Source organism: Ictidomys tridecemlineatus, chromosome 14 (genome assembly GCF_052094955.1).
Source record: "Ictidomys tridecemlineatus isolate mIctTri1 chromosome 14, mIctTri1.hap1, whole genome shotgun sequence".
Classification (NCBI taxonomy): Eukaryota; Metazoa; Chordata; class Mammalia; order Rodentia; family Sciuridae; genus Ictidomys; species Ictidomys tridecemlineatus.
The window spans coordinates 63,432,423-63,454,134 of NC_135490.1; the positions used below are offsets into that span (position 1 = coordinate 63,432,423).

The 21,712-nt window shown below is 34.9% G+C and overlaps 1 protein-coding gene across 1 annotated transcript in view; it reads left to right on the forward strand.

Moving 5' to 3' along the window:
* Adam9 (ADAM metallopeptidase domain 9) overlaps positions 1 to 21,712 on the forward strand; it is an 87,009-nt gene that overhangs the window by 23,689 nt on the left and 41,608 nt on the right. The window contains exons 9-13 of the mRNA XM_005338403.5: positions 1,012 to 1,181; positions 3,620 to 3,701; positions 4,202 to 4,335; positions 14,452 to 14,623; positions 21,237 to 21,329. Coding sequence (XP_005338460.1) covers positions 1,012 to 1,181; positions 3,620 to 3,701; positions 4,202 to 4,335; positions 14,452 to 14,623; positions 21,237 to 21,329 — 651 coding nt within the window. The remainder of the gene's footprint in view (positions 1 to 1,011; positions 1,182 to 3,619; positions 3,702 to 4,201; positions 4,336 to 14,451; positions 14,624 to 21,236; positions 21,330 to 21,712) is intronic.

A 21,712-nucleotide genomic window follows, 5' to 3' on the forward strand; every position in this document is an offset into this window, starting at 1 on the left:
TTCATTCCCCTGATACAACAATGATGATGGTGATGATCATGATGATATCATTCTGTTAGGTGTTAACAATGTGTTATAATCTAAGTGCATTATATTTATTAATCATTTAATTTTCACAGAATCTCTATGAAATAGGTATGAGTTCTAGAATCCTTGATCTGTAAACTTTGGGGTTTCTGTGATTAGAATTTTAGGTAAGCGTTTAGAAAGGTATTATGGTTTACTGTGTATTACATAATACCTCCAACATGATCTTGGGATAGTACCTTTTGACCAATTTCATTGATATTTCTGCAGTGAAATGTATGGATTATGTTAAGTGTTATGTGAATCAGTTTTTCATTACTATAACAAAATACTGTGATAATCAACTTATAAAGAGAAAAGTTTTGTTTTGTTTTATAGTTTTAGAAGTTTAAGACTGTGATTAGTTGGCCCTGTTGTTTTGGACCTGTAGCAAGGTGGTGCACCATAGTGGGAGCCTGTGGCAGAGCAAAACTGTTCACCTCATGTTCAGGAAGCAAAAGAGAGGAAGAGGAAGGGTCTGGGTTTCCACAGTCCCCTCTGAGGAAATGTTCCCAGTCACTTGAAGACCTCCCACTAGGCCCCACATCTTAAAGTTTCTGTACCTCCCAATAGAGAGGAGATGAGGACTTTACCACATGGGTCTTTGGGGAACATTCAAGATCCAAACAATAGCAGTGGGGTAAACACAGACCATGAATAGGATTGCACTACTTTGGGGCAAGTTTTAGAACCAAATTTACCAAAAACTTAATTTCCAGAGTTTGTCAGATGTTAAAATGGGAGATAAAAAGGACTTTGAAGCTTTGTAACCTACCATTTTATAGGTAATGAAACAGATTCTTGAGAGGTTAGAGTCTCATTGTACTGAAAGATTTTTTCTTTTGGAGGGAAGAAGTCTAATTTTTAATTTAAGTAGTTTTGTTACTATAGTTAAAAGCTTTTCATCATATTCTTTAATGTATTTTATTTCTCTTTTCTTCACAGATGTATATTATGTTAAATATTCGAATTGTGTTAGTTGGACTGGAGATTTGGACAAATGGAAACTTGATTAATATAATTGGAGGAGCTGGTGATGTGTTGGGGAACTTTGTACAGTGGCGGGAAAAGTTTCTTATAACACGTCGGAGACATGACAGTGCACAGTTAGTGCTGTAAGTGATTTTTTTAAAAAAGTGCTATGAACAATCATTTTTGCTTATTTTCTTATATTTCTTACCTATGTTTTTCTTTTTCTTTTTTTGGGGTTCTGGGAATTAAACTCAGGGGCACTCAACTACTAAGCCACATATCCTCAGCCCTTTTTTTGTATTTAGTTTAGAGACAGGACCTCACTGAATTTGTATTTTTCTTTCCTGTATTTTCTTACCACCACCCGCTCTCCAATTGCCCACCACCCTTTTAATTTTTTTTTTTCCTAGTGCTGGGAATTGAACCCAGGGCCTCACACATATTGGGCCCTACTTTCTTATTTTCTTTTCTAATTGCTTTTTGTGAAATAAAAAAATTACATGGAAAGAAAAAATTTGGATATCTTGCTTGTCAGACAGTTTGTTTTCACACTTTCAGAACAGAATTTAAAGATTATTTTAATTTGAGCTCTCATGATCTTAACTCAGTTTTTCAAAGGTGTGCTTTCTATCTTTCTTTTGTTTTTGCTTACTTTTGGAATTATTTGGTTGGGTACAAATTATAGGCATGGAATCTTTCTCCTTCACAGATTTGAAGGCATTGTAGCACTGTTCTGTAATCTTTTGATTTCCATTATTATTATTATTATTTATTTTTCTATTTTTATTTTTATTTTTTGAGTACTGGGGATTGAACTCAGGAGCACTTGGCCACTGAGCCACATCTCTAGCCCTATTTTGTATTTTATTTAGAGACAGAGTCTCACTGAGTTGCTTAGTGCCTCACTTTTGCTGAGGCTGGATTTGAACTCAGGATCCTCCTGCCATAGCCTCCCAAGCCACTGGGTTTACAGGTGTGTGCCACTGTGCCTGGCTTTTAGTATTATTCTTAAGATTCCTAAAATCATTCTGATTTCTGTTCCTTTATTGTGGCCTGTGTTTTTTCATCATCACTGGAAAACTTGTAGGATCTTCTCTTGGTTCCCAGACTTCTGAGTTTTCTTGATGATGTATTTGGTATAGATCTTTTATCACTTATTGCACTGTGTTCTCAGTGAGTAATCTCAATGTGAAATCAAAGTCCTTTGGTTTTTGGAATTTTTATTGAATTATTTTATAGATTATTTCATCCTTTTATTTTTTGTTTCTCCTGGGATCCCTTGGCTATTGGTTTTCTTGTCCTGGTACTCCCCCCCCACCAACATGTTGTGATTTAAAAGCTTTTTTTTTTTTTTTTTTTTTGCGGGGCAGGGGACAGTGCTGGAATTCTGTGTATCTCATGCATGCTGGGCAAGCACTCAGCCAGTGAGCTATATCCCCAGCCCAATTTAATGACTTTTATAGCCCCATAATCATAAAAGCTTGGTCCTGACCTTTTTATTAATTTTCAGTAAAATGCACATGCCACCTATCTCATCCCAGAGACAGTGCCATGTGTTTTACAAAAGACCAAAAGGAGCAGACGTCAAGTGTACCCACTGCCCTGCCCAACCACACTGTTTGATCAGTGTCTGTCCTATTGTAGATGCTTGATGATGTTTAATGAGCCTTGGTTGTTTGTGGTGAAGAATGGAGTTGTAAAAGCTTTTTGGAAGCTTCGAGCGCATGAGTGAGTCTTAGGTTCTATGAGGTTCGCTATAAGGTGATCAGGCTGGAATTTTCCTTGACTGTCGCTCTGATTATCTTTTCTGGGTTGGTCCGATGCCCCAGAAAAGGATTTATTGATTTATTTAAAAAATATTTATTGGGTGTATACCACAGTGACCAAAACAGATAAAAATTCCTACTCTAATGGATTCTGTATTCTGGTGGAAGAAGTTTGAATAAATGAGACAAATAAGTGTATATAGTTTATTAAATAGTGCTAAGCAGTGTGGAAAAGTAAAACACGGAGGGTAGATATAAAAGTAGGAGTGGGGGTGGTATTTGAGGTAACATGGCTAGGGCAAGGTTCTTTGAGGTGACTTTTGAGTGAAGACATGGAGGAGGTGAAGGAATGAGAGAGGGGTACAGAGTTCCAGGAAGCATGTTGGGCATGCTTGAAGAACAGTGTGGAGACCCTGTGACTCTTTCCCTGTTCGCTGTGCTCAATGCCTTGTAGCCTCTCTTGTGAATACATTCATTGGGTTTGTTATCTTTCCTCACCAAAATATGTTGTATAAATAAATGTAGTATGTTTTTAGAAAGGTTTTCATCCATAAGGTAAAAATCCCTAACGCCAAAAACTTTTCTTGGTATCTTTATCTGTCTGGAAAAAAAAGTTCTTTGAAATATTAATCTCATTTTCTGATAATATAAAGGAAAGAAGACCGCTATTTTTTGTTTTTAAAAATTATTTATCATTGTCATTTTTCTCTCAGTTTTTGTAGGTGTTGCCAATCCAGTTAAGATCCCCCATAGAAATAGGAGTAATGCGTTCCTTTTTCCCAAGTACATTTTGTAACTTTTACTTTTTCATTTAGAAAGAAAGGATTTGGTGGGACTGCAGGAATGGCATTTGTGGGAACAGTGTGTTCAAGGAGCCACGCGGGCGGGATTAATGTGGTATGTTGTTGTTGATGTTTATCGTTGGATTCTGCATTAGGGCAGTATCAAGCATTTATTAACTCTGTGCTTGTCTCCTAGTCCTTAAAACAACATTTTGGATATTATGAAGAACACAGTAGAAGTGGCAGGTGTGTTCTTTCCCTGGAGACCAGAACAAATTTTCTAATAATTTTTATGTTTATTGGCATGTTTTATGAATGAAGAAACAGGGTCGATTTGTGATAAACTAAAATGAGAATTTTCAATTTACTTTCCCATAAACCACCATGAATAATCTATTGGTATTCAGGTAAATGACCTGTTGCTTAAAGGATCCAGCCTCATGATTAGTATGTGAGTCATACTAGTTCTTACTAGACTACACTGTATAAAGATTGTTATTGTATGCCTGATTTATCATGTAGGCTGTCAACATTGTAGAGAATAAATTTCCTTTTGTGAAAAAAACATTTCTTATTTATTAGAAACCTGATTAATACCTTGTTATGTTTGAACAGTTTGGGCAAATTACTGTGGAGACCTTTGCATCCATTGTTGCTCATGAGTTGGGTCATAACCTTGGAATGAATCATGATGACGGGAGAGATTGTTTCTGTGGAGCTAAGAGCTGCATCATGAACTCAGGGGCCTCGTGAGTAGCTGAGTTTCTTCTTCTTAATATGGTGTTGTAGATCAGTGTTTCTTAACTCTGAGGGATACTTATGCCTATGTTGTAAAAACCAGGAAAAGTCATTTCTGATTTCCTCAAATACATCAGTGAGAAGCCTATTTTCTAATTAAATAATCCCAGAGAACTTTCAGAAGGGAAAATGTAGATAGGCATAGATATGTAATTACACTGTTCTGTAAACCAGTAGAGAGGCCAGTAGAACATACAAAACTTTACTGCTAGATTCATTATAGATTGAAGAACTATATGAAAAAATTCTTCACAAACCCTCTTTTGAGGAAGTGCTACATTTTTACTTTAAGCAAAAGAAGAAATCCTGACACATTCCTATTACTACCCCTTGTTTTATAGCGATAAAAGAAGGATATAATTCAGAGAGGAGGAGAAGCAAGATTAGTAAACATTTACTAAATTCTTTTTTAGATACTTGTGGGTACTTAAATGATATCAACTTACTTATTGCTTAGTCTAATGAGGTGTGGATACTTTGTCCATTTATAGGTGAAAAATGAGGTCACATATCCAAATTCCTGACTGGGATTTGAACTCAGGAAGTCTGGGTCCAGAGCTGATGATCTCGTCTAGTTTCAAAAATCTTTACAATTGAGGGTTCAGAGGTGACTGGGTTTCTCTCTGCCACTCTTCATTATGGGGCAGTCGTTCTAAATAGAGCTGCACTAAGCCTCAGTGCATATGTGGATTAGAAGCTGAGCCTGACTGAAAATTAGGTACGAAAGGAGGTCATCTTTAACAGCCACCGCTGAGGATTTCATAGGGGAAATATCAGTGGCCCCAGGTGCTCACTTCCCTCCTCGACTTCCTGAAGTACAGACAGAGAAATAAAAAATCTGCTAGTTAGTTATTTAGCTAAAGGTCTGAGAGTACAGTTCTAGTCACATGGTGGTCTAATGGGATTCACAGTTTTTGAGTAAACACTGGACTTAAAATGAGATATGGAAGAATTAAATTGTGCTTGTGAAAAGTGATCCTCCGGTAAAAAAATATACAAAAGTCATCTCTTTATAAAAGAGTTCCCATAAGAAAGGAAGTAAATTAAGCATTTGCTTTGTTTGGCAGTGATGATGAGGAAGACACCAACTTAGGGAGATGAAAAATGAGTAATGAGCAAGATAAGACAAGAAATTAAAGTGTAAAATAGAACATTCAGAGTGCTAAGGAGGGAATGTTATGAAACTTTAGTAATGGAATTTAAAGTGGTATAAGAAGGAATGGGGAGTGAACTCAGACCTTATTCATTCACTTATCATATATTTATTGAGCACTACAATGTACCAGACTTTATTTTAGGTACTTGGAATATTTCAGAAAGTTAGATAAGACTTGCCCTTCACAGAATTGGCATTTAGTAGAGAAGATGAACTATCAACATAATAAATAAATTAATAATACAGAATGTTAGAAGGTGTAAGTAAGTGCTCTGGGAATAAAATAGAGCAGATTTTGGGGGTTTGGGTGGTATGGTGCTGGCACTGGATATAGGAGTAGGCCTCATTCTTTTACTACAGTCTGGTTAAGCTAGATGTGAATAATAGAAATCCCACCAAGTACCTGTAGTCCCAGCTCCGTGGGTGGTGAGAACTTTGTCTCAAACAAAACAAAATAGCCTCCAAAGCCCCAAATTAGTTGGTAAACATTCTTCTAAGTAAATCTTGTGATTACAAAAATGTTTTTAAAATATTCAGAAGAGAATGATGTTATGAATATTATATGTAAAACTTAAACACAAATATATATAATGATCTCAAATACAAGGTGATCCATCATTTTCTACGTGAAAAGAGCTGAAAAGTTTGTTTTTTTAAAGAGAGAGAGGGGCGGGGGAGAGAGAGAGAGAGAGAGAGAGAGAGAGAGAGAGAGAGAGAGAGAGAGAGAGAGAGAGAGAGATTTTTTTTTTTAAAAAATGGACACAACATCTTTATTTTATTTTTATGTGGTGCTGAGGATCGAACCCAGCGTCTTGCGCATGCCAGGCAAGCACGTTACCCCTTGAGCCACATCCCCAGCCCGCCAAAAAGTTTTGGTAACAGGAATAAAAATGTGCTAGGCATTCCTGGATCTTGGAGAGGATAACCAATGGCTATAGGAGAGACTGACCTTATAGGAGTTAGGGTAGAAGGACACTACCAGCATGAGGTGACCTGATAGAGAGGTACTGAAGGAAATTAATCAACTTTATTCTTCTAATAGTGTGTCTTTGCCAGTGCCTCTTTTTGGCCACATTTATTTGGATGTTAGCCTAAGCAAGGGACCTAGTGGCAAAGGATGGGTTAAGATTTGGAGGGGAAAGCAAAATCTGTAGCACACATAAACCCATTTTCATTACTATTCCAAATAGAGCACCCCTAATCCAAAAATCTGTCCAAAATGCTCTGAAATCCAAGACCTTTTTGAGCACCAACATGACATTCAAAAGTTTCAGATTTTGGATTTTCCAGACTAGGGATATTCCACTGGTAAGGTATAAATATTTCCAAATCCAGAAAGCTCTGTAATATGAAACACTTCTAGTCCCAAGCATTTCAGGTAAGTGATACTCAAGCTATACTTTAATTTGTTTTGGAAGTTCTAGCTAATGTGATGAATAAAGAAAAGATTTAGGACCAAATATTTGAAAAGAGGGAAGCAGTTATTTACAGAAGATATGACTCTCTACTTTTGAAAAGCAAGGTGGTTGATTAAATAATACCAAAATGTGGTTATAAATCAAATGTTTTAAATAAATAGATTCCTAACAAATCAGTTATAATCATTTTGAAAAATGAGAGGAGAAACATGATTATGTTTGCTCCAAATTCTAAATGTCTTGGAATCAGCTTAATAGGAAGATGATGCAAAAATTTACTGAAGGTCATGACAGATAATTTGAGTAAAGGTGGTGTTTTATTAGAAGATTAAATATTGGAAATATGTCTGTTTTCATCAGATTAAGCCATATATTTACTGCAACTCCAATCAAATTCCAAACATTTGTGTATTACTCTCATTTTGGAGCAGGATAAACTGAATTTAAAGTCAGTTTGAAAGAATACCTTTCTGATCATAGTGAAGAAGACATTCAAAAGATTCCTGGGAAAGGCTGTCAGTACTAGATGTCACTGTGATTTGGAAAAATACACTGTTAACTCAAATGCACATACCTGCTGATTAGCAGCTCCCTGTTTTCTCTCCCCCAGTCCCTGGATACCACAATTTTATAAATTTTTTTTCATGAATTTGATTACTTTAGAAACTTTGTTCAAGTGTTATCATACAGTGTTTGTCCTTCTGTGATTAGCTTGTATTTTACTTAGCATGATGTCCTCCACGTTCTTGTTGTAAGTGGTAAGACCTCTTTTTTGAGGCAGAATAATATTTCATTATGTATGTATGGAGTGTGTGTATCTGTCTATATCATTTTCTTCATCCTCACCAATACTCATTATCTTGATTTTTTGATAGTAGTTTTCTAATATGTGAGGTGTATATCATTGTGGGTTTTGAAAAAAATTTTTTTTAGTTGTAGATGGACATCATGCCTTTATTTTATTATTTTTAAGTGGTGCTGAGGATTGAACCCAGTTCCTCACATATGCTAGATAAGCGCCCTTCCACTGAGCTATAGCCTCAACCCTCATTGTGGTTTTGATCTATATCTCCCTAATGTTAAGCAGCCTTTATTACGGGATGGTGGCACGTCCTATCCTCTTTGGAGAAATGTCTGTTCAAGTCCATTTTTAATTGAGTGTAGTGCTTCTGCACATTTGCACATTTGTCTCTTCTATGATTCTTGTTTATCTCTTATCCTTTTTAAGTATATTTCCTATTAGATATTTTTTTCTGACATCTTTCAGTTCCTATATTTGTATGAATTTACTGTTTTATACTACTCATTGAATTCTTAATTTCATTTACTGCATTTCATTGTTCAATTTTCGATTTATTTTTTAAATCTAGAGTACTTGTTTTTCCTGCCAGAATTTTCAAGTCTGTCTTTTTTCTCTTACTATAGCAAGCATAGGTGTTTTTGGGTTATTATTTAATAATTCTAGTATCAGATTTTATTAAAATAAACCAGTTTTTTTGCCATTTTTTTCTCATAGAATCTTTATTTTTTTTTGTAATTGTAGATGGACAGAATGCCTTTATTTGTTTATATTTGTGTGGTGCTGAAGATCGTACACAGTGCTTCACGTATGCTAGGCAAACACTCTACCACTGAGCTACACAGCCCTAGCCCTCTCCTAGTATCTTGTGTCTTCATATTATGTTTGTTTTTTTTTTTTTGGTGGTGGTGGGGTACCGGGTATTGAACTCAGGGGCACTTGACCACTGAGCCACATCCCCAGCCCTATTTTGTATTTTATTTAGAGACGGGGTCTCACTGAGTTGCTTAGTGCCTTGCAGTTGCTGAGGCTGGCTTTGAACTTTCGATTCTCCTGCCTCAGCCTCCTGAGCTGCTGGTATTATAGGTGTGAGCTACCATGCCCGGCCATATTGTTTTGGTTTTGATAGTGCAATAAGCTATTGTATTTCAATTTTTTTTTTCTGTATGAACAATTTGTAAACTAGAATATTGTCCTTAGCTTGGGTAGCAGTTAGTCTTTAGTTTTTAATTACAGATTTCTTATACTCTATAATAACCCTAATTTCATGTTCATCTTACTAGGGCTTTTTAAATAGAGGTGAAATAGATTTTGCCTTTTTTTTCAGATAATTCTGTTGGAGTCAGTTCTATTTAATAAAATGAGAAAAATGACAATTCTTAACTCTGCCCCTCAATGTCACCTGCATCAGAAAGACTTCATAATCAGATGCTCTCATTTAATCTAATTAGGTGCCATTATTTAGAGTCTACTCTTTGGACTTCCTAATTCCATGCTATTGGAATCAGGATGTAATGGTGAAAATACATTCTGGTATTTCCACATTACTCATAGAAATAATGACTAATAATATAAACAATGAGTTCTGAGTGGATATTGATTTTTTTTTGGTCATTTCCTGGTAGATCATTTAATCATTGTCAAACTCCTTTTGAAGTGGCCTTGGAAAACTCACCTAGGTGTGAGAGAAGAGAAGATGTTTAAAATCATAAATACAGAATCTAGAGGTGATAGGAAGAGAGTAGGAACACTTTCGTTGCTATTTAAGTCATGTATTAGGGAAAAGATCATTCTTTTTATTGCTATAGGTGTCAGTGAGGGATGGCTAGTGAAGGAATACCTTTGTTATTATCTCCAGAGCTTTTTAAGGCATTGCTGAAGGCCAGTATTGAAGAATGTTTGTTAATATTTTCATCTGCTAAAAAAAATCAGAAGAGTTTGTGATTTTTGTTATGATATTCAGTCCATAGCTTCATTGTGGGTGAAATAGATGTTTTTGTAGATTGCTCTAGGGTCAAACATAGAACATACAGAAGAGAAAATGTGTTACAACTGCTAAATGCCAAGCTTATTTAAAAGTAACCTATTGAAAGTAATAGACTTTGTGTAGGTTGTAATTAGGGACTCAAATGTAGGGATATGCATATGCCTGCACAACTCCTATGACTATTTTCTAATTAATATATCCTTACAGAAAACATTATTGCAGGTGTACTATGTGGCAGATAATATACTGACAACAATCACCAACAGGAAATAAACAATTACAAACCTGTTTAAATTGATGTATCTTTTGCTTATCAAATAATGATTAAATATTGTGAGTTCAACATCACTTGATATCTAGTAACCTTATGCTCCCGTTGCTCCTCCTAAACTCATATCTGCCCACAGTCTTTCTCTTCCCCATGTAAATTAATGGTAACACCTTCCTTCTACTACCTCAGTGCTTAAATTTTCTTTCTCACATTATTTGTCATAGTGGCTATTTCTTTAAGACAAATAATCCATCCACTTTTTCCTGCTTTCACATTATTCTGATTAATCATCTGTTCAATGGATTCCTGTAAGAGACCTCTTGTAGTCTTCCTTCTTAACATAGTAACCATGGTGAACCTACTGAAGCACATGTCAAATCATTGTCCTTGCTAACTCCACCTCAGAATCCTCATTTCACTTATAGTAAAAAGCCACATTTAAAAAAACAAATGGCCTGTTTCCATCTTTCCTGCCTGTATCTCTCATTACTCATTTCCTCATTGACTCACTTCACTGAAAATTTGCTTGCTTCCCTATTGTTCCTTGAATATGCCACGTTGGCTTCTACCGTAGGGGTTTTGCACTTTTTGTTCCTTCTCTCTGTAATGTTTTTTACCTACATGTCCAATTTTGATCAAAGTGCTGAAGTGTTTGAAGTGCCTGCCTGGACTGCCCCTTTAAAATTGTAATCCCCTACCCTCCATAGCTCATCACTCTCATCCTTCCATCCTTTTTCTCCCTAGTACTTATTACCTTTTAATATTTTATTGACTTTACTTACTTTTGTTCATAGTCTGCTTTACTCTCTGGAATGTAGCCTTCACAGGGGCTGAGATTTGTTAGTCTTCTATATTCAGTTTCATCCGTTGTACCAAGAATAGTGTCTGCACAAACAAATGTTCAACAAATATTTGTTGAATGAGTGGATGATTGATATTGCACAAAAGGACTCCACCCCACAACATTCTTAAGAATAGCAAGAAAATAAATATGGAAAAAGTCTTTCTGTTATTGTTACAAGCCTTGTGCTAGATCTCAACGTTCTGTGAGTCAAAATATTGTCTATGTGTATGTTGTTATAAACAGTTGATTGTTATATTCTTCTTTTTTTTTTCTCTGCCAGTCATCCTGTTAAAAATCTTTTAACATCTCACATCAAAAAACTTTTTTGTCAGGTAGCAATTAACAGTATCAAAAAGTTCTAGGCAAATTGCATTCTAATTCCAAAAGCCAGGAGCAGGACTCTCTGTTTCCATGGAAACTTCTTAACAAAGAAGAGTATAACAGGTCTACTAAGGCAAAAACGTTTTTTTGCAAAAACGTTTGCAAAAAGTATTTGTTTCTTAGAGTTCTTTAGATGTACATAAGACCCAACCATAGACAGGGATGCTTCCTCAGTAACTGTAATGCAACACAGCTTTCACTCCTATTGGCAGGCACCATTGCCCAAACTGATGGAAAAGATTCTTTCAGGGCACCAAAATATCTTTAAAAATAAATAAATAAATAAATACACACACAAACATATATGATATACATATGTATACATAAAAATACATGAGATATACACATGGGTATATCTCATATATATATGTAAACATACATATATAATTATTGTGTATATTTGAAATAACATACTTTGATATACATAGAGATGGCAAAATGATTACTGCAGTAGATTAACATATCCATCATCCCACAGAATTACCCATTTTTTTTTCTGTCTGTGGCAAGAGCACCTAAAATCTATTCCTTTAGCAAAAATCCCAGATAGAGTATAATACTATTAACTATAGTCCTATGCTAGATCTCTAGATTTGTTCATTCTACATATCAGTACTTTGTATCTTTTGACTACATCTCTCCATCTCCTCCTCCATAGCTACTGTTTTTTATTTTCTGTGTATTTGATCTCTTTTTTTTTTTTTTAAGATTTCACATTAACATGAAAGTGAGATTTTGCAATGTTTTTTTCTTTTCTTTTGGTGGCAAATCCATCCACGTTGTGGCCAATGATAGTATCTTCTTCTTCTTCTTTTTTTTTTTTGTACTGGGAGTCAAACCTAGGGATACTTCATCCCTAGTCCTTTTTATTTTTATTTTGAGGCAGGGTCTTGCTAAGTTGCCTAGGCTGACCTTGGAACTTGTGATAATCCTGCCTCCACCTCCTGAGTTGCTGGGGTTGGAGTGCATCTGTCTCACCTGGCAAGACCCTTAGAAGGCTGAATAGTATTCTATTTCTCTCTCTCTCTCTCTCTCTCTCTCTCTCTCTCTCTCTCATACATACACATACTGCAGCTTCTTTATTGAATTGTCCATTGATGGATGCTTAGATTGTTTCTGTATGCCATTGTGAATAATGGTGAACTTGGGAATGCAGATATCTTTACAAGGTGCTGATTTCATTTGTTTTTGGAATATAACCAAAAGAGGGATTACTGGGTCTAATGTAGTTCTGTTTCTAATTTATTTAGGACTCTCATACTATTTTCCATGTGCCTGCACCAACAGTGCATAGGGTTTCCTTTTCTTCACACCTTTGCCTGCACTTGTCTCTTAGGCTTTTGACCAGAGGCATCCTAACAGGTGTCAGGTGATATCTCGTGATTTGGATTTGCATTTCCACAATGACTAATGATATTTAGCCTACCTGGTGAGCATCTGTATGTTTTTGTTTGAGAAATGTCTGTTCGATTCCTTTTGACCATTTTTAATTTGACTATTTGTTTTTCTGTTATTGAGTATTGTGAGTTCTTTATAAATTTTGGAGTTTTACTTTTTTTCAGATATTGTTTTCCAAATATTTTCTCTCAGTCTGTAGCCTGCCTTTTCATTTTGTTGATTGATTATTTAATGTAAAGAGGCTTTTAAGTTTGACATCTATTGCCGCAGTCCCCCTGCAGCAAAATAACCGGGGTGGGTGGGGGGGTGAGGAACAACTTGTATATGTTGATACAGCAGGAGTGGAAGCCCTTTATTGTAGGACAACAGAGGTATTTATACATTTTGCACAGCTTATCTTAATTAGCATAAACTAGATACATCAGTCAACCAATAAGGAATCTCCACACTTAATAGCTCACTTTTGTTACTTCTCAAACCACTCCCTCTGGCATTTTGCCAGGCACCATCCAGACTTGTTTACGAACTCTAACATTCCCCTGGCAAAATGCCAGGTGTTATTTTGACTTGTTTACAGACTAACAATCTATGGCAGTCAAAACAGTATGACACTGGCATAAAAACAGGCAGTGTAGATCAAAAAAACAGAATAGGAAGCCCAGAAATAAATCCAAACATACGATCAACAAATTTTCAATGAGGGTACCATTGGAAAAGTATGGTCCCCTTCAATAAAAGGTGCTAAAAAACTGGATTTCCCAGGCAAAGGAATGAAGTTGGACTCTTATTTTTTTTCTACCCACAAATGTGCATACACACACAGACAAATCAACTTGAAATGGATAAAAGACCTAGGTGGGACACTTGAAACCATAAGATTCCTAGAAAAACATTGGGGAAAAGTTCTTTGATTTTGGCCTTAGCAATGATTTTTTAAAAAAATATACCAAAAATTTCAGGCTACAAAGTAAAAAGAATAACTAAATGGGACTATCCCCAATGAAATTTTTGAGTTTCCTAAAGACTGGCATATAGGTCTATTTCCTAGCAGTTTTCCAAGGTAAAAATAGTCAATGAAGTACCTGTAAACATTTTATAGTTATTGAGTAAAACAATGAGTAACTAAGAAAAAAAATATCTGAACATATCAAAATTGCATTTGTGTAAACTCTTACATGGTTAGCTCAAGTTGGGTAGTTTCTTAAAGGATGTCTAACCTTTGAAGTATTAACCTTGGTTCTCAGAAATTATCATAAAAGGCATTTAAAGTTCAAACTGAAAATCTGTCATACAGGAGTGAGTAGCTGGAATTCTGCACTACACAAGCTGCCTCTTGAGGACTCTGTGTGTGTTTGTACTGGAATTGCCCATTCACATTATGTTTACATAGCTCCCAGTGAATAACTTATGTTGGGGATGTAAAAATATAATCTGCAAGGTGACAAAAGATCGGGAACAGCATAAAGTTAGCTTCCAATATTTGAACTTTTACTCTGTTAAAGTTAATTCTTTATAGTACTAGGTAATTTAAAGGTCTTTTCTGATTCTGAGAATTATGATTTTTTTGTTTCAATGTAAATGATCTATATGGAAGATGTTTTCATGGAGGTACAGTATATTGTAAGCAAAATTGAGAGCTATTTCTGTTGTAGCTTAGGTAATGTTCTATATTGATTAGGAACAGATATTAATTCTTAATTCTCTCTACTTTTGTTAGCTTTTTTTTTGCCACTTATAATATATACTTCCTGTTGGTTAAAATATTCAAAGTATGTGATCACTCTGACATAAGATCTTTTTCTCAATATTGTAGAGGTTCAAGAAACTTTAGCAGTTGCAGTGCAGAAGACTTTGAAAAGTTAACTCTAAATAAAGGAGGAAACTGCCTTCTTAATATTCCAAAGCCTGATGAAGCCTACAGCGCACCCTTCTGTGGCAATAAATTGGTGGACCCTGGGGAAGAATGTGACTGTGGTACTCCAAAGGTCAGTTGGATTTTTAATGTTTGCTTTGTAAAACTATCACAAGATTTGCAAAATCTTGTGGTTTGGGGCAACTATGACAGAGGAGCTAAAATAAGCTTTAGTAGCCAAATGAGGATTGTTATTTCGTCTGTTGGATACGTTCTAGGACTAGTCACCTCCTTTTCAGGATGTAAATAATGATGCCATCTGTTACAGTCAAGGAAAACATCATGGATAGTCTTCTATTTTTTTTCTATCTCCTATTATTTATTTTATGGTTATTGTCTTATTTATTTAAAGAAGTGGTCTGTTTTTCACTTGGCTGTTATAGTAAATTTCCACCATTCTGGCGTTGTCATTGCGGAAATATTTATCCAGTTGGACTCATTTAAAAAAAAAAAAATCGAACCTGGCTACCCTCGAGTCCTTCAAAATCAAAATTCTTACTACTCAAAGTAGGATTCTTCTTTTATTCAACTTTGGTTTACCTTTTAGTCATTGATTTTATCAGACTGTTAAAAGTTATTGCCTTAAGTGCATGCCCGTTTTTCTTCTTCTGTAGCCATACTTCTCCACTCAGCCATACTTCTCTCTTGGAGTATAAATGCCTACTTAAATCCTTTCTTCCCAGGCCTGACATTGTGTTTTGAAGACAATTGTCCTGTTGTTTGTAAGTCCTACCACATTTCCAGTCTTTTCCAGAAGTGCAAGATTACAGGCATAAACTTTATTATCATTACTTTTTTTGTGGTGCTGGGAATTGAACCCATGGCCTTATGTACTCTACCAACTGAGCTATATCCTCAGCCCACCATACCTGGCCTTTACCAGATGACTTGATTTTACTTTCTTGAAAGGTGCATGTGTTTTATGATGAAGGTGTGTTGGTTCATCAGTACATTATTGATGTGTATCAGGGTTTTGTGCTAAGTATTTTAGAGTATAGGAGTATAGTTCCCATAATAACCCAAAGAAACTGGTACTTTTAATATTTTCATTTTCATATGAGGAGGATGAGACCTGATTATGTTTAATATATAATTAATTATTATTATTATTTTTTTAAGGAGAGAGAGAATTTTTTTAATATTTATTTTTTAGTTTTCGGTGGACACAACATCTTTATTTTTTTTATTTTTTATTTTTATGTGATGCTGAGTATCAAACCCAGTGCCCTGCGCATGCCAGGCGAGTGCATTACCGCTTGAGCCACAGCCCCTATTATTCTTTTTTTTCAGCAGTGCTGTGGATGGATCCAGAGTCTTGGGCATGCAAAGCTTGTACTTACCACTGAACTGTACCCTCCCCCTCTTAATTTTTAAATTAAGATACTATTAGGATACCTAAGACCTTGCTTGTTGGAAGGATTCTCAGGTCTTATTTTTTTTTAAGTACTGGGATTGAACCCAGGGGCACTTTGCCACAGAGTTACTCCCCAGCCCTTTTTTAACTTTTTATTTTGAGGCAGGATTTGGCTAAGCTGCTTATGGCCTTGCTAACTTGCTGAGATTGGTCTTGAAGTTGGTGATTCTCCTGCCTCAACCTCCCAAGTTGCTAGGATTACAAGCATGAGTCAAGGTGCCTGGCTCAGACCTTTCTTCTTAAATATTTTGTTAGTCTTGTTTTTTTCCCCCCACTTGTTTATTTCACCATCAAACTTATTTAAATAGTAATTAATATCTGCTATTTGAGTTTTCTCACTATAATTATAATTATTTTAATTCCTCCCCCCTTATATATCACAGGTTTTTTTCTTGGTGTAAAATTTTTGAATAGTTAATAAAAGCAACCATACATGCCTTGATTTCCCTCGTGAATCATTTACTTCGTAGAGACTGTCACTCTAAGAAGTTTGGTGCATTTCTTTTTAGACCCTTTATGTTTATATATAATATATAGTATGTACATTTATAAATATTTGTTTTCAGATTAACTTTTACTTTTTTTGTGTGGTGAGAACACTTAGCATGAAATTAACCTTTTAGACACATTTTAAAGTCTATAATGAAGTGTTGTTAACTATGGGTATTGTGTTATACAGCACATCTCTAGAATTCTTTTGTAAATGGAACCTGACACCCCATTGATCAGCATGCATCTCCCATTTCACCTTCTCATAGTTCCTGGAAAACACCATTCTGTTCATTGCTTTTATGAGTTTGGGTAATTTAGATACCTAATATAAGTAGAATAATCTAGTTTATGTCTTCTGTGACTAGTTTATTTCAGTTAACATAGTGTCCTCAAGGTTCATCCACATTATTGAAATGATAAAATTTCTTTCTTTTTAAAGGCTGAATAGTATTCCTTTGTGTGTGTGTGTGTGGTGTGTTGCATATGCACATTACATTTTCTTTATTTACCTGTCATTGAAGATTTAAATAGTTTCCACATTTTGGGTACTGTGGATAATAGTAGTTCAGTGCACAAGGTAGTGCAAATATCTCTTTAAGATTCTGATTTCATTTTAAATAAATAGAAGTGAGATTGCTGGAATCATATGAATTACATTTTTAATTTTGGGGAGAGGGTCCTCCCTGCAGCTTTACTATTTTGCATTCCCAGCAGTGGTGTACAAGAGTTCCAACTTCTCTACATCTTCACAAGCACCTCTTCTTCTTTTTTTTAAAATAATAATGATCTCAACAGGTATGAAATTACATCTCATTTGTGATTTTGTTCGATTTTCCTTTATGATTAGTGACATTGAACATCTTTTCATATACCTCTTCACATTAGTATGTCTTCTGTGGAGAGATGTCTATTAAGTATATAGCACATTTTAAATATCAGGTCATTAGTTGTTTTTTTTTTTACTATTAAGTTGTAGGAGTTTCTTTCATACTTTGGAAATTAATCCTTTATTAGATGTATGATCTGAAAATATTTTCTCACATTCCATATTTTGGATCTTTACTCTGTCGATTGCTTCCTTTGCTGTGCAGAACCTTTTAGTTTGATATAGTCCCACTTGTCTATTTTTACTTCTCTTTGTGATTTTGGTGTCAACCCATGAAATCTTTGCCAAGATCAATGTTATGAAAGTTTTCTTTGTATTTTTTTTTCTGTAAGTTTTACCATTTGAGGCCTCATTTAAGTCTTCAATCCATTTTGAGATAATTTTTGTATATGGAGTTAATTTTTGTTTATATTATAAAATAAGGTTGCACTTCCATTCTTTTGCTTATAGATATCCAGTTTTTTGATTTAGTGAAGGGACTACTGTTTCCAGATTCTGTATTCTTGACATCCTTATAGAAGATCATTTGACTTATTTGCATGGATACTTCATTATGTTCTGTTGGTCTACATGTCTGTTTTTAAGTCAGTACTGTACTGTTTAACTATAGTAGTGTGTTGAAATCAGGAAGCCTTCAGCTTTGTCCTTTTTTATCAAGATGGTTTGGCTAGTTGGAGTCTTTGAGGTTCTACATGACTTTTAGAATTTTTTTTTTGTAACTTCTTTTAAAAATGGGATTTTGATAGGAATTACATTGACTCTGTAGATTACTTTGGGCAGTGTGGACATTTTGCTAATAGTAATTCTTCCAACCCATGAATGTAGGATCCCATTTATTTGTATCATCTTTGATTTCTTTTAGTAATGTCTTGTATTTTTTAGTCTGCAAGTCTTTTAACTCATTGAATTCATTTCTAAGTACTCTATTATTTTTTATGCTGTTGTAATTTAATTGTTTTCACGTAGTTCATTTTTTTGTATAAATGAACTGATTCTTTTGTGTGTTCATTTTGTATTCTACCACTTTACTGAATTTGACTTTTTATGCACTAATGGTTGTTGTGAAAGCATTTAAAATGTTACTTTTATCCTAAACTATAAATTTCTGTTATTCTTTTATGAAACCATCAGTCTGTGCTGCAGAGTGTCTTTGAAAAAAAATTACCAGCTTCACTGAAGTAGAATTGAATACAATGTCAAATCAAAACTTCAGATTTAAATAGAGAAAACCTTTATTCAGAAGAAAGGCTTGAAATAGAGTGCTTTGATCTCAGAATTCTTCAAGGATCTCAAAATCAAACCTTTTTTTTTTTTTTTTTAAGGACAAGCAAAGATTAAACAGAATCTTTTAAGGGCAAACTTGAGAAGTGATTGGGAAATGACCAGTGAGGGTCTGATAGGAAGTGTCTGCTACAGTGAGCTCATTTCCAGGAAAATACGACAAGGGTGTATGTTATTCTTTCTTCCCTCCCTTCTTCCCTCCCTCCATTCCTTTCAAGGGGGAAGCAGAGTTTTGAGTTTTAGAGGAGAGAGAACTAAGTTTTGTCAAGGCAAAACAAAGGGGGAAGAAATGGGCTGTTTTGTGGACTTAGTCAACAATACTGTGCACATTTTAGAAGTATACAAGTTGATAAGTCATACATATTTGAAACATTCATACATATTTGAAACTATCACCACAATTATGAGCATGAACTTAACATCATCTTCAAAAGTTTATGTCTCTTGGTAATCACTTCTATGCACACACCCATTTTTCTTAGGCAACCACTGTTCTTTCTGTCACTATGTATAAGTGTGTGTTTGCTAGAATTTTATATAAATGGAATGGCTTTTTATTCTTTGTTTTGCTGCTTTTACTCAGCATAGTCTTTCTTGAGGTGTGATCATAGTATAGCTGTGCCAGTTCATTAATTTTTTTTGGTGTTTATTGCGGATATATTGCAGTTTGCTTATGTATTCATCTGTTATTGGATATTTGAGCTATTTCTAGTTTGAGGCTATTATGAAAAAAGCTCATGTGTACAGTCACATAAAAGTCTTTATGTGAACTTAGGTTTTTATTTCTCTTATGTAGATAGCTAGAATGGAATGACTTGATCCTATGGTAGTTCTGTATTTTTCAAGAAACTTAAAAACTGCTATTCAAAGTGGTAGTGCCACTTTTCACTCCCATCAATGTGTGAGACAATGTGTTAAGAGTTTTAATTCTTTCATATCTTCAATAGTACTTCATATGGGGTCTTTTAATTTTTTAGTCATTCAGCTTGGTGGGAGGTGATGCCTTGTTAAAGTTTTAATTTGCATTTCCCTACTTTGCCCTTCCCTAATATGTTTTCAAGTTTTTTTTTTTCCATTTGTGTTTCTTGGGGTGGCATATTCTGTTTAGCTTTTTCTTCCATTTTAAAAATTATTTTGCTAATTATTTTGAGAATACTTTATATATTTTGGCTATAAGTCCATTGTCATATATTTGATTTGCAAATATATTCTCTAGATTGTAGCTTGCCTTTGAGTAACTTAACAGTATCTTTTGAAGAACAGAACTTCTACATTGTGATGAAATCCATTTTATCATTTATGAATTTTATGCTTTTATGGATTGTACTTTTTTTGCCTACTCCAAAGTTGCAGATATTTCCTCAAAGTAGTTTCATAGCTTTAGTTGTTACATCTTGGTCCATGACTTATTTATTTTGGCATGTTACAAGGCATAGATTACAGTTCATCTATTTTATAATTTTTATTGTGAGTTGGAAATGCTGATTATCCTGACTGGATCAGTATACATTATATATATGTATGGGAATATCACATTGTATTCTATAAATATGTTCATTTATTATGTGTTAATTAAAAAGAAAAAATAAAAATGTTTTAATGATGAAATGATTGTAATCTTACAGGAAATTGCAAAAATGGTACAGAGAGTCCCAGGTACTCCTCTGCCAGTCTCCCCCAATGGTGATATAAGTCTATAGCAGAGTATAAAACCCAGGACACTGATCTTGCTACATTAACACAGAAGAGAAGGCAGACATATGGGTGGAAAGATGGAGTTAAGGGGAAAGAACCGTGGTAGCCCAAAGTGTGGTGAGAGAAGCCAAGTAAGATGTAGTTCAGTGGTAGAATATGTGTAAGCCCTGGGCTAAATCTCCAGCATTAAAAAAAAAAAAAAAAAAAAAAAAAGAGTTCCCACTTAGGACAAAGAGCCACGTAAAAGAGAAGTCAGAGCTTGAACATGAAGAGAATTACATTCATGGATTTCTTCTTCTTGTGATCATTAAACCTATTCTTATAGAATGGATATTTGTGTATTCCCAAAATTCATGTGGCAAAGCCATAACCACCAGTGGGCTATATGTGGTAAGGGGGTCTCTGAGGATATAATTAAGTTTAAATAGGGACTGAAGGATGGGTCCCTGATTTCATTAGAATTAGTGTCTTTCGAAGACATACTGGACATTTCACCTGCCTTCTCCTGAGAAGGCAACAAGCACTGAGGAGAGTCCGTGTGAGAATGCAGCAAGAAGGGAGTTGTCTGCAAGCCTGGGATAGAGTCCCACCAGAATGTGAGTTTGTGAGAACCTTGATGTTCGTCTTCCACCCTCCAGAACTGTGAGAAAGCCAATTTCTATCGTTGAAGCCACTTTGTCTATGGTATTTTATTATGGTTGTCTGAGCAGACATAAGGCACGTACTCTAATATTTCAGTCTTTTCAAATCTATCGAGACCAAATTATTTATACCTGAAGAGATACTGATAAATCTAGTAGTTAGTGACTGTTTGTGGAGAGTAATTGCTATAGGCAGGATATAAGAAAAGAATTTTAGTAATGAATATTAATGTCAATAACTCATTTTTTTTAATTGACAGTCATTTTCTATTTGTAGGAATGTGAGTTGGACCCTTGTTGTGAAGGAAGTACATGTAGACTTAAATCATTTGCTGAATGTGCTTATGGTGACTGTTGTAAAGACTGCCGGGTAAGGAATTCCTCCCTGTTTAGAACAACAAAAATAAAAATAGAAAAAGAAAAATATGTATATGTCAAAGTTTGTTTTCATGCTAGGTGTGGTGGTGTATACCCATACTACTGGCTACCCAGGAGGCTCACATAGGAGGATTGCAAGTTAAGGCTAGCCTGGGCAACTTAGACCCTGTCTCAAAATAAAAAAATGAAAAGGAGTATGGATGTAGCTCAGTGTTCAATCCCAAGTACCCTTCCTTACCCAGCCCAATCCCCCACAAAAATTCTGAGATATCTAGGGGAGGACTATTATTATATATATTATTATATATTATTATTATATGACTAGGAAATTCTATTTTGCCACTTATTTGCAATTTTAAGCATATTTCTTTCTGA